General features: G+C 51.8%; 1 protein-coding gene across 1 annotated transcript; it reads right to left on the reverse strand.

The window, feature by feature from the left end:
- Positions 1-206: 206 nt before the first annotated feature.
- On the reverse strand, positions 207-11,233 carry MCRIP1 (MAPK regulated corepressor interacting protein 1). Its single transcript, XM_030534375.1, has 5 exons — positions 11,148-11,233; positions 8,899-8,978; positions 8,474-8,592; positions 2,371-2,472; positions 207-1,943 (listed from the first exon to the last, which is right to left on the reverse strand). The coding sequence occupies exons 2-5, from the start codon at positions 8,904-8,906 to the stop codon at positions 1,879-1,881; spliced, it is 294 nt and encodes a 97-aa protein (XP_030390235.1). The 5' UTR covers positions 8,907-8,978; positions 11,148-11,233; the 3' UTR covers positions 207-1,878.
- Positions 11,234-11,969: the final 736 nt, after the last annotated feature.

Genomic DNA, 11,969 nt, shown 5'->3' on the forward strand with positions numbered 1-11,969 from the left:
GCTGGGCGTCCATGGGGGAGTTCAGCCACCAGTACTGCAAGGCCCATCCCGCCATTCCCCTGGGACAGGGTGTCCTCTCAGCCATTCTCCAGCTCTGCATGCACTGGACAGCAGACCAGTGGCTGAAGAAGTGGGAGCATGGGTGGTAAATCAGCCCCATATCCAGCAGAGCCAGCCTGGGAGCAATGGACAGATGTGCACAGAGATAAGCTCAAAAGGACTAACCAGCTTTTATTTACAACACTCCTCAAGTGACAGACAGAGCGAAAGAACAATGTAGGTCATTGACTTAACAACAAAGGGAAGGTAACAGTGACCACAAATCCTGCCGGCACCGCTCTTAGCCCTGCAGTGCCTGGCTGCCAGTGCCTGCCACCACCTGTGCTGAGCAGAGCACTTGGCAGCTCCCCTCCCTGTGAGCTCCGGCAGCACTGCAGGGACAGGATGCTGGTCTCTGTGACCACAATGCTCCTGCAGTGCTGGTGACAGCTGCTCGACTGGTGGGGTTGTGCTTCACAGGGCAATTAGCGATGGCAGAACCACTCAGAGTGGGGCCATGCTGAGACCTCCCAGCCTTGTCAGGTACTAGGGTCCCAAGAGGGCCACCTTCTGAAGTGCTTTCCGAGCCCAGGGGTGAGGAGAGGGCATTCAGCCTGGCACTGCAGCAGCAGCTTGCTGTACACTGCCTGAGCTAAGGGATGTCTTTACGAAGTGAGCTGGGCTCCACTAGGGGCTGTGTAACTACCTCCCCACTCCAGGCCCGCCCCACAGAACATGCCTGGCCAGGAAGGGGGTTACTGCACGGGGGGAGCCCAGACAGCTGGAGGGAGGGGGACAGGAAGGGGGCAGGAGGGCTGGGGAATTCCTCCAGTACTAACGGAGATGTCAGCCAGGCAAGGATGCAGACAGAAACAACTTCCCACAGTCAAGCCTCCCTCAGCAAGTGCTGCCCCGCCCCACCCCACCCTTCCTGCCTGGAAGGAGCTGCCAGGGCACCTGGCAGGGAGCGGAGAATAGTTCACGACTCCAGCTGTATATGCACCTTGGTCTCTGAGGCTCAGGGCCAAGGTTGCACCCCTCCTAGCTCCAACAGGGCAAGGCCTGGCAGGAAGCAGTTCTGCCCCCTGAGCCATGGGACCTGCCCCAGCCCTGTTATGGGGAAGAGAGCCAGTCAGCTCTTTAATACGGACAATATCTTGGAGTCCCACAATCCCAGAAGCTGTTAGTAACCAAGTGCTAGGGGTTCAGCTGCAAACTAACCCCACTTACTTGACAAGCAAGAGGAGGGGGAAGGGTCACCTGCCCAGCAGCACGGCTGTGGGGAAGGCCTGCAAGCCCGCTGGCACTGAGTCGCCATGGGCATGGGGCACAAAGCAGGGACCAACAATGCATGCTCCTCCTCCAGCCTCTGAACATGCCCCACCTTCTCCTTGCAGCCTGTCCACAGCTGCTCCTTGATACCTGGGGGAAGGGGTGAACTAGGCTTGGCCTCCACCGGCCCAAATGCAGCCACTCAGCTCTGTCCTCCCTAGCATCAGAGTCCCAGGGACCACACCAACCACTCGGCAACCAACAGAGCAGCACATGGCTGACTGAGGACAGAGCTGGGAGGAAGAGTAAGCTGACTTCGTGGGCCCAACACATGGTAGAGAAAGGCAGCCCGAGGCGAGGCTACAGGGAAGGGGCAGGAATCCAGTACAACATGCTCGAGGCATCCGCAATGGAGTTCAAACTTGGCCAGCTTCAGAGCCAGCCCCAAAGCCGCCCAGCTCTTCCACGGGCAGAACACAGATCAGAGGAGGAAATCAACACAAAATCTTCAAATTAAATTTGCTTGAGGACCTCAGGACACCAGCCAATCAGCAGGCAGAACCTGCCTTAGGATTTCTTAGCATCCTGTGTGTTTCTCCTCTTCAGATCACTCAAGTCAACAGGTTTAAATGCTGTGAGGAGGAAGAGAGGAGAACTCAGCATAGGGGCTGGGCTCAGCACTGCCAGCATCACCCTACCCGCCCCTAAGACTCAATTCAGGGGCTGTGCTCAGCACTGCATCACCCCTCCATGTTGCCAGCACCCACCACACCCAACACACACTCTGCAGGAGTCCAGGCTCAAAAGCCACAGGTCTCCTCTGCCCCTCATCATGAAATGCTGTTTGTCCCACTGGCTTGAAGGCTCCCAACCTGGTTACCCTCATTCACCCTTCTGTAGTTGGATGGAGTGGTTAGAGCTGGACATTCAGTTAGAACAGGTCACTGGTGTCCTGAGGGGGTTCCTCCCCTCTCAGCGGCCAGTGCTCTGCTCCACTTACTTGAGCACTGTTGGCACTTGTTCCCCTGGATGGGCCAAAGACCTCACAGGCAAACTCACCCTTTAGGCTGGGGTTTGGTATCTTCTCCACATACTCTTCCACCAGGCCCCTCTCACTGCCCGACATCTGGTTGCGAAGGTCTCGCTCCACACACTGCCAGGCTGGGGAAGGAGCACAGCGAGAGAGGGAGGGAGGGTGCTGTGCCTGCTACAGGACATGCCTAGGTCTCCCTCCAGCTGCTCCCACGCTCTCATCCCAGCCCTCAAGAACCCCGTTCCTGCACACACCAGGGAACTTCGCAGTTTCATAGAGTTTAAGGCCAGAAGAGACCATTAGATCATCTAGTCTGAGCTCCTGTATGTCACAGGCCATTAAACTGAATCCAAACAATGGCACTGGTCCATTACTCAATGGAAATGGCAGAATTATCAATAAAGATGCAGAAATCGAAGAATAATATTTCTGTTGCATAGTTGGGAAAAAGCCACATGATGCAGTCATATCAGATGATGATGATGATGATCATGAAGAAACACTTTCTGTTCCAACTGTAATTCAAATGTATGTTAAACAAAAGCTACTTAAGTTGGACATTTTTAAATCAGCAGGTCCAGACAACTTGCATCCAAGAATTTGAAAAGAGCTGTCTGAGGAACTTGCTGGACCATTAATGTTGATTTTCAATAAATCACGGAACACTGGGGAAAATCCACTAGAAATGACCTCATTCATCGGTATCACCCATTAACAACTACTTTGAGATCTGTCAGCGAGACAATTTTTAATCCATTGAACGTGTATGTGCTGTTAGTTCTATATAATGCAAGTTTTTAATCAAAATTGTATGTGGTACAATTGCCTTGGAGAAATCTAAGTTTACTATATTAACACAGCTGCCTTTATCAACCAAACCTCTAATCCTGTCAAAAGACAACAGGTTTGTTTGACAAGACATGCCTTCGCATTCATTGTACTTTTAGTCTCTAATTCTTTGTTGACTGAGTACTGAACTGAATCCTGACTGAATCCATTATTTTACTCAGGATCAATGTCAGGCTCCCAGTTTAAATCTTCCTCGGTCATCCCTTTTCTCCTTTTTGAATACTGGAATTACATTTGCAGTCCTCCTGTCCTTTGGAATTCCCCAGTTTTCCAAAATTTGTTAAACATTAATATTAGTGGTTCAGCAAGATCCTCAGCAGTTCCTTTAAGACCTTTGAGTGTAAGTTATCTGGGCGTGCTGATATAAAAACATTTAAATTTGAGCAGATGCTGCCTCATACTCTCCTTTCTTGTTACAGATAGTAAACTTCTATTCCATCCACATTGTACAAGTTGAACACATAAGAACAGTCATATTGGGTCAGACCAATGGTCCAGCTAGCCCAGCATCCTGTCTTCCAGCAGTGGCTGGTGCCAGATGCTTCAGAGGGAATGAACAGAACAGGGAAATTTATCGAGTGATCCATCCCTGTCATCCAGTCTCAGCTTCTGGCAGTCAGAGGTTTAAGGACACGCAGAGCATGGGGCTGCATCTCTGACCCTCTTGGCTAATAGCCATTGATGGATCTATCCTCCTTTAACTTATCTAATTCTTTTTTGAACCCTGTTATACTTTTGGCCTTCACAACATCCCCTGTCAATGAGTTCCCCAGGTTGACTGCAGTACAGAAATCACAGAATCGTAGAACTAGAAGAGACCTTGAGAGGTCATCTAGTCCAGTCTCCTGCACTCAAGGCACTATGCACAATGTGAAGAAGTACTTCCTTATGTTTGTTTTAAACCTGCTGCCTATTAATTTAATTGGGTGACTCCTGGTTCCTGTGTTATGTGGATAGGTAAATCACACTTCCTTAATCACTTTCTCCTCACCATTCATGATTTTAGAGATCTCTACCATATCCCCCTTTAGTCATCACTTTTCTAAGATGAACTGCAGCCTTTTTAATCTCTCCTCATATGGAAGCTCTTCCATACCCCTAATCATTTTTGTTGACCTTTTCTTTTTCCAATTCTAATATATTATTTTGAGCTAGGAGCAACCAGACCCCCACACAGTGTTCAGGTGGGTGGGTGCCATAGATTTATATAGTCGCATTATGATATTTTCTGTTGTATTAGCTATCCCTTTGCTAATGGCTCCTAACACTGTTAGCTTTTTTGACTGTTGCTGCACATTGAGCAGATGTTTTTAGAACTATCCACGATGACAGCTAATTCAGACTCCATAATTTTGAATGTGTAGTTGGGATTATGTTTTCCAATGTGCACTACTTTGCATTTATCAACACTGAAGTTCATCTGCCATTTTGTTGCCCAGTCACCCAGTTTTGTGAGATGTGTTTGTAACTCTTCGCAGTCAGTTTTGGATTTAACTAGCTTGAGTAATTTTGTATTGTCTGTAAACTTTGCAACTCAATGCTCACCCTTTTCCAGACCATTTATGAATACATTGAACAGCACCGGTCCCAATGCAGACCCCTAGGAGCACTGCTATTTACCTCTCTCTGTTCTGAAAACTGACCATTTATTCCTACTCTTTCTTTCTATCTTTTAACCAGTTACTAATTCATGAGAGGACCTTCCCTCTGATTCTATAACTGCTTAGTTTGCTTAAGAGCCTTTGATGAGGGATTTTCTCACAGGCTTTCTGAAAGTCCAAGTATATCCACTGGATCACCCTTGTCCACATGTTTGGTGACACCCTCAAAGACTTCTAATAGACTGGTGAAGCATGATGTCCCTTTACAAAAGCTGCATCAATTCTTTCACAACAAATTGTGTTCATCTATGTGTTTGATAATTCTGTTCTTTATTATAGTTTCAACCAATTTGCCTGGTACTGAAATTAATTGCCAGGATTGCCTCTGGAGCCCTTTTTTTTTAAAAATGGCATTATATTAGCTATCTTCCAGTCATCTGGTACAGAAACAGATTTAAATTATAGGTTATATACCACAGTTAGTAGTTCTGAATTTCACATTTGAGTTCCTTCAGAACTCTTGGGTGATGCCATCTGGTCTTGGTGATTTATTACTGTTTAGTTTATCAATTTGTTCCAAAACTTCCTCTAATGACACATCAATCTGGGACAGTTCCTCAGATCTGCCACCTAAAAAGAACAGTTCAGGTATGGCAATCTCCCTCACATCCCCTGTAGTGAAAAAAGATGCAAAGAATTAATTTAGCTTTTCCATTATGGCCTTTTTTTCCTCATATATTCCTTTAGCATCTCAATCATTCAGTGGCCCCACTGATTGTTCGGCAGGCTTCTTACTTCTGATGTATTTTAAAAAAATGTTGCTTTTGTTAATTGCTCTTCAAATTTTTCGTGCCCAATTATACTTTTACACTTGATCTGCCAGAGTTTATCTTTCTTTCTATATTCCTCACTAGGAGAGGAATTCCAATTTGTGAAAGGATGCCTTTTTGTCTCTAAACACCTCTTATACTCTGTTGTTTGGCCGTGGTGGATTTTTTTGGTCCTCTTACTGGTTTATTTTTTTAAATTTGTGGGTACACATTTTGTTTAAGTCTCTACTATGGTGTTTTTAACTACTGTCCCTATAATTTGAAGGCATTTGTGACTGTTCCTTTTAACTTCCACTTAACCATCTTACTCATTTTTGTGGAGTTCCCCTTTTTTAAGTTAAATGTGGTGGATTTTCCCCCTTAGAAGGATGTTAAATTTAATTACATTATAGTCACCATTACCAAGCAGTTCAGCTATATTCACCTATTGGATCAGATCTGGAGCACCATTTAGGATTAAATCAATAATTGCTTCTCCCTTTGTGGGTTCCAGGACTAGTTGCTCCAAGAATCAGTCATTAATGATGTCTAGAAATTTTATCTCTGCATCTCATCCTGAGATGACATATATCCAGTCAATATGGGTATAGCTGAATTCTCCATTCTTATTGGGTTTTGTGCTCTTGTAGCCTCTCTGATCTCCCATAACATTTCACAATCACGGTCACCATCCTGGCCAGGTGGTTGGTAGTATATTCCTACTGCTATAATCTTATTATTCAAGCATGGAATTTCTACCCACAGAAATTCTATAGTACAGTTTGATTGATTTTAAGATTTTTACTATATTTGACTATACTACACATCCTCCTGTTTCATTTCAAATACTGTACATAAATATTTAACATTTCTGCATCTCTGTTTACAATTTTATCATCAGTCATGGGGTACTTCTTGTTCTGAATATGTTTTAAAAATGCCTTCTCTTTAACTCTATTGCCCATTGATATTTCATTGATTCCTTTGGCTTCTCTTACCAATCACTCACATTTTTTAACTTTTAACTTATATAAATTGCCATTTACTTCCATTCTTTATATATAATTTTTTTGTTTTATTGCTTCTTCCCCAACTCCTTTTAACCCATCCGGCTTCTTGGCCAGCATAACTTTTTTCATGTCTGTGGAATCATGGCTTTTTGGGCATCCAAAGGGATATCCTTGAACAAGTCCCAATTTCCACTGACACTTCATACTTTGAATTTAATGTTCCCAGACAGTTATGGTAACAATTGCTTTTAGCTTTGGAAAATGAACCCTTTTAAAATTCGAAATATACATTAGTGTTTGGTGCCATGTTCTGTTTGCACAACATAAACGTAAAGAGATCATGATCACTGGTACTCTAGGCTACTGGTAATTTTTACGTCACCAAGTAAACATTATTTGTCCATCAGAATGAGGTCCGAACCCCACCTTCCAGTCCCCATTTCCTTATCACCCTGCTCCCAAGTCTAATGTGTCTCCCTCCAACTTAACAGTGGGATCACATACATGAAAGTGCCTTCACTGTGGGCTTGGTAAAGAGGAAAGACTGTACTAGGAGGATGGGAAGGGCAGATACCTGCAAGAGCACAGGAGAACTGGCTCATGTCTGGCCTGGGTGCTGAGTACCTCATGCACAGTCACCCAGGCTCCTGCTTAAAATGGCACATATGCACCTGCAGGTTGGCACCTCCCCCCAGCTGGACTGCACCTCACTCCGGAGGCCACTCGCCAGCAGCTCCCTATGGGCGGCAGCTCACAGACAGACACAGCACAGTTACATTCAAAGGGTTTCTTTGCAAACCTCAGGGATCGAAGCTTCATTTTACTTTTTAATTGAAGGACTAAATTCTCCAGAAGTGGCCAGGGCCAAAGGCACGCCAGAAACAAACACCACGCACCTGAAAATCCTATTTTGCCAGGCTTTGCCTGCCCTCCATAGTACCACATGACCCCAGGGAACTCAGCAACACAAAGACTGACTGTTTCCTGTGCACTCACAGCACTCTGAGCAGCAATGGCTTCATTCAGTCGGAGGGCGTTGCTCTTGGGCAATGGGATGTTGTTGGAAAGACCTTCCCAGACACTGGCAGGGGATGAGAAGCCCTTAGAAGTCTCTTAAGGGTTGTTCCAGCCTCAGACAGGCTATGGAAGTGGCTTCCACACACACTGGGTCCTCTTAACTTGGTCAGTTCGAAATCAGTTTGATTCCTCTCTCCTTGTCTCAGCATAGCAGGCTCAGGAGACATGAGACAGCACAACAGCTGCTAAGACAGGGACTGTCCCACAAGGGAGTTTTACCTGGGCCTGGTTTGATTTGCTTCATGTGCGCAGTAAGGCCTCACTCTTCTGGCTGAGACTGAGATGTGGCTTTGCTCATTCACAGGCTCTAAACAGACATCTGCCACACAGCAGAGGCCACCACCCAGTGCCTGCTCTGGGCTCATTCCAGTGTCGTATTTCTGTCATAGCAATTGGTGGGTAACAGAGTCCCACAGCAACGTAGACTCACATTGCAAGGCATATAAGTAATCACATCCCTCTTCTCATCATCACCCCATAGGGAATGGAAACTAATGGGCCCTAGGCTATCAACACAGAGAGGAGAGCTCAGGAGCACACAATGGGATGAGCAAAGCTCCACACGTCCTCAGCTCCGGGAGGGAGCAGCAGCCACACTGTTCTCTGACTCCTCCTTGCCCACTGCTCTGATGAGGCACCGTGGCAGGAAGACTCTTGTGTAATTCCAAGGCTGAAAGGCAAGTGGCACCAGAGAGGAAGGGAGCTTGGGGAGAAAACATGGCCTGGGGGAGCTGCAGATCCCAGATCACTCCAGCCCTGCCCAGGAGATGCCCACTCACCCACCTTCATAAATGAAGCGCACATTCTCCTCGTGAGCAGGGGTGAAAATCTCACTGCTGTTGCTTGGGGAGCGAGGGCTGCTGTTCCTCTTGCCATTGTAAACGACCCTGGAAACAGGGGAGCTGAAACCAAAGAACAAGTCCTGATGAAAGCCCATGGGCAGATGGGAAGAAGTGAAAAGCTCTGGAATGAACCTCAGAGAGGGAGTGCAGGAAATCCTGCAGCAAAGGCCCTGCCGCAAACAGCCATGCAAGCTGGCACCTCCCCAACCCTTAAACCAGAAGCATGGCCCAAGCTCAGGAAAAGTAAAGCCATTACTGTTCATGCCCTGCCTAGACCCATGGCGTTCCCCCCAAAAGGACTCCATGCCCCCACCCCCTGCCCTGCCCTCATCCACAGGCTCTCTACTTTGTGTGAAAGTGTCTCACCTGGTCATGGCTGCCTCCACACTCAGACCTCTCTAATCCTGCCCTTGCCAGTGCAGACCTTGGCAGACAGGAGATGGATTCTGAAACAAAGTGAAACGGAGCTAAATGTCTCCAGACTACCAGCACCTTCTCTATGCAGCCACCCCAAGCTGGGGCTTCATGTGCTCCCATACTGCAGCTAAGAGCACAGCATCAAAGCCTAGGGAGGTCATAGAGAGACCCAGGGAGTCAGCTCCTTAGCTTAGGTCTGGGGGGGGCTGCATTCTGACCCCAGCTGCTGCAGTGCTCCTCAAGAAGTAAATGAGAAGGATTTCAGATGCGGGTCTTACTAATTTAACCCCATTGTTGGCAATGCCAGGGAGGCTTGATGCCATCAGTTATCAGAGCAATGCCAGTACAGATGCAGCTGTACAAGTTCCCTAATGTGGGCATAGTTATACTGGTATAAAAGTGCTTATAACCAGGATAGCAATTCCCACACAGCAAAGGGAAGAAGCCATAGCCTGACAAGGCATCTCTGCCCCAATGTAACTGCATCCACATTACAGCTTAAACTGGTATAACTGTATTGGTAAAACACTCAGCCCTTGACTGACTGTTCTCCTGGCACAGATGCTGTGCATGCAGCAGGCCTTCAGGTGCAAAACAGCAGCAAATTTGGTGTCACCCTGAAAGAGAGGGGAGGCACATCCAGGGTGATGCTGAAGTCTGCCAAGGAGAATGAACGAAGGACAGGTTAGTCTGAAGAGCTGGATCAGCTTCCTGGACCCAAGACCCGCCAGGCTGCTGGGGGGGATGGCCATTGCTTGGGATATTTCAAACCATACTGGCCAATGCATTAGGAAATGCGGGGAATGGGCAGAACAAACCCTCCGGCTGCAGTGGGACTGTGGGAAGGGTGGGGACTCCTGCAGAGCTGCACACAGAGGTGCCTGTGAACCAGGTTTGGCTGGCATTACTCCCAGCATGTACATCCCCAACCTGGGCTCTCCCAAGGGTATTTCTGAAGACAGGCTCTATGATTAGAAGGCAGAGGGGCTGAGAGCAGTAACACCTCCGGGAGTGGGAGTACCAGTGCTGCTGTTGTCCTGCGTCCTCCTCAGCTGTAGCCAAGGAGCGGTAGGGGAAGGGGGGCGAGGGGAGGTGCCTGCTATTTTAGGATTAAAGGGGACTCCCTCGTGCTGGATGTAGGCAGCAGATATGCAGGGATGTGTCAGACCCATTGCCACGGCAACACCCAGAGCATGTCAGATCCATCACCATGGCAACACCCAGGGCATGGGCCTTGCAGAGACACAGCAGCCTGTGGCAGGGAGAGTGGGTACACATGGCTCTAGGAAGGGGCTCTCCTAATCCCATGAGGGCCCTGCATTTGTGCCCCCCACCTTCCCCAGGATCCAGGCAAGAGTGCTCAGCACAGGCCAACTGCGGGGAGGCTGTCATTGCCAGGGGCTCAGGGTGGCTGGCATGGGGGGAGGGCTATCATAGGGGTGCTCTCAATGCTAGGAGCCTGGGGGGGGCTTGGCACAGAGGGGCTGGCAGGGGTGGTGCGTGGGGAGACTATCATAGTGGACTGTTGCTGCCAGGGCCCGTGGGGCCCAGTACGGGGAGAAGTCAGTGCATGGCCCGGGGGTATCATGGGGGTGTCAGTGCATGGCCCGAGGGTGATGGGGGGGCGTCATTGCATGGACCAGGGGTGACAGGGGCTGGGGGGGTGTCAACGCATGGCCCAGGGGTTCTGGGGGGGGTCTCAGTGCATGGCCCAGGGGGGCAGGGTGGGGGGTAGTGCCAGGGGGGTGGGAGCGGGTGTCAGTGCATGGCCCGCGGCGGGGCAGGGGTGGGAGGAGTGGGGGGGCGGGGGCGGGTGGGTGTCAATGCGTGGTACGGGAGGGGACGGGGGGGTGTCAGTGCGTGGCCCGGGCGGGGGCAGGCCCGGGGGGGTGTCAGTGCGTGGCCGGGGGGGGTGGGGGGTGTCAATGCGTGGCCCGGGGGGGGCGGGGGGTGTCAGTGCGTGGCCCGGGGGGGGGCGGGGGCGGGTGGGTGTCAATGCGTGGCCCGGGGGGGGGGGTGTCAGTGCGTGGCCCGGGGGGGGGGCGGGGGCGGGGGGTCTCAGCGCGTGGCCCCGGGTGCCGGGGTTTGGGGCCGGGGCTCCCTCCGTGCCACCAGGCCTCGGCGGGCCGTTCCCATGGAGACGCGGCGCTTGGGCCGCCCCTGGTCCGGAGGTCCCGGCCCCGCGCTGCTCCGCTCACCTGGGCCCGGGCCGCTCCCGGCTCCTCTTGCCGCTGCCAGGCCGGGACGGAAGTGAGCGCATAGGCCGGGCCGCGCAAGCGCCGAGCGGCGGTTCGTGAGGGATTCAGTGCAGCACGTTGGGCCCAGAGCCCCCCTGAGAGCCCCCCAGCGCCGGCCCCCCCGGGCCCAGAGTCCCCCTGAGAGCCCCCCAGCCCCGGGCCCCCCGGGCCCAGAGCCCCCCTGAGAGCCCCCCAGCGCCGGGCCCCCCGGGCCAGAGCCCCCCTAAGAGCCCCCCAGCGCCGGGCCCCCGGGCCCAGATCCCCCCTGAGAGCCCCCCAGCGCCGGGCCCCCGGGCCCAGATCCCCCCTGAGAGCCCCCCAGCGACGGGCCCCCCGGGCCCAGAGCCCCCCTGAGAGCCCCCAGCGCCGGCCCCCCCGGGCCCAGAGTCCCCCTGAGAGCCCCCAGCGCCGGGCCCCCCGGGCCCAGAGCCCCCCTGAGAGCCCCCCAGCGACGGGCCCCCTGGCCCAGATCCCCCCTGAGAGCCCCCCAGCGACGGGCCCCCTGGCCCAGATCCCCCCTGAGAGCCCCCCAGCGACGGGCCCCCGGGCCCAGGGGCCCCCTGAGAGCCCCCCAGCGACGGGCCCCCGGGCCAGATCCCCCCTGAGAGCCCCCCAGCGACGGGCCCCCGGGCCCAGAGTCCCCCTGAGAGCCCCCAGCTCCGGGCCCCCGGGCCATATCCCCCCTGAGAGCCCCCCAGCGCCAGGCCCCCGGGCCCAGATCCCCCCTGAGAGCCCCCCAGCGCCGGGCCCCCGGGCCAGATCCCCCCTGAGAGCCCCCCAGCG

The sequence above is a fragment of the Gopherus evgoodei genome, chromosome 15 (assembly GCF_007399415.2).
Source record: "Gopherus evgoodei ecotype Sinaloan lineage chromosome 15, rGopEvg1_v1.p, whole genome shotgun sequence".
NCBI lineage: Eukaryota > Metazoa > Chordata > Testudines > Testudinidae > Gopherus > Gopherus evgoodei.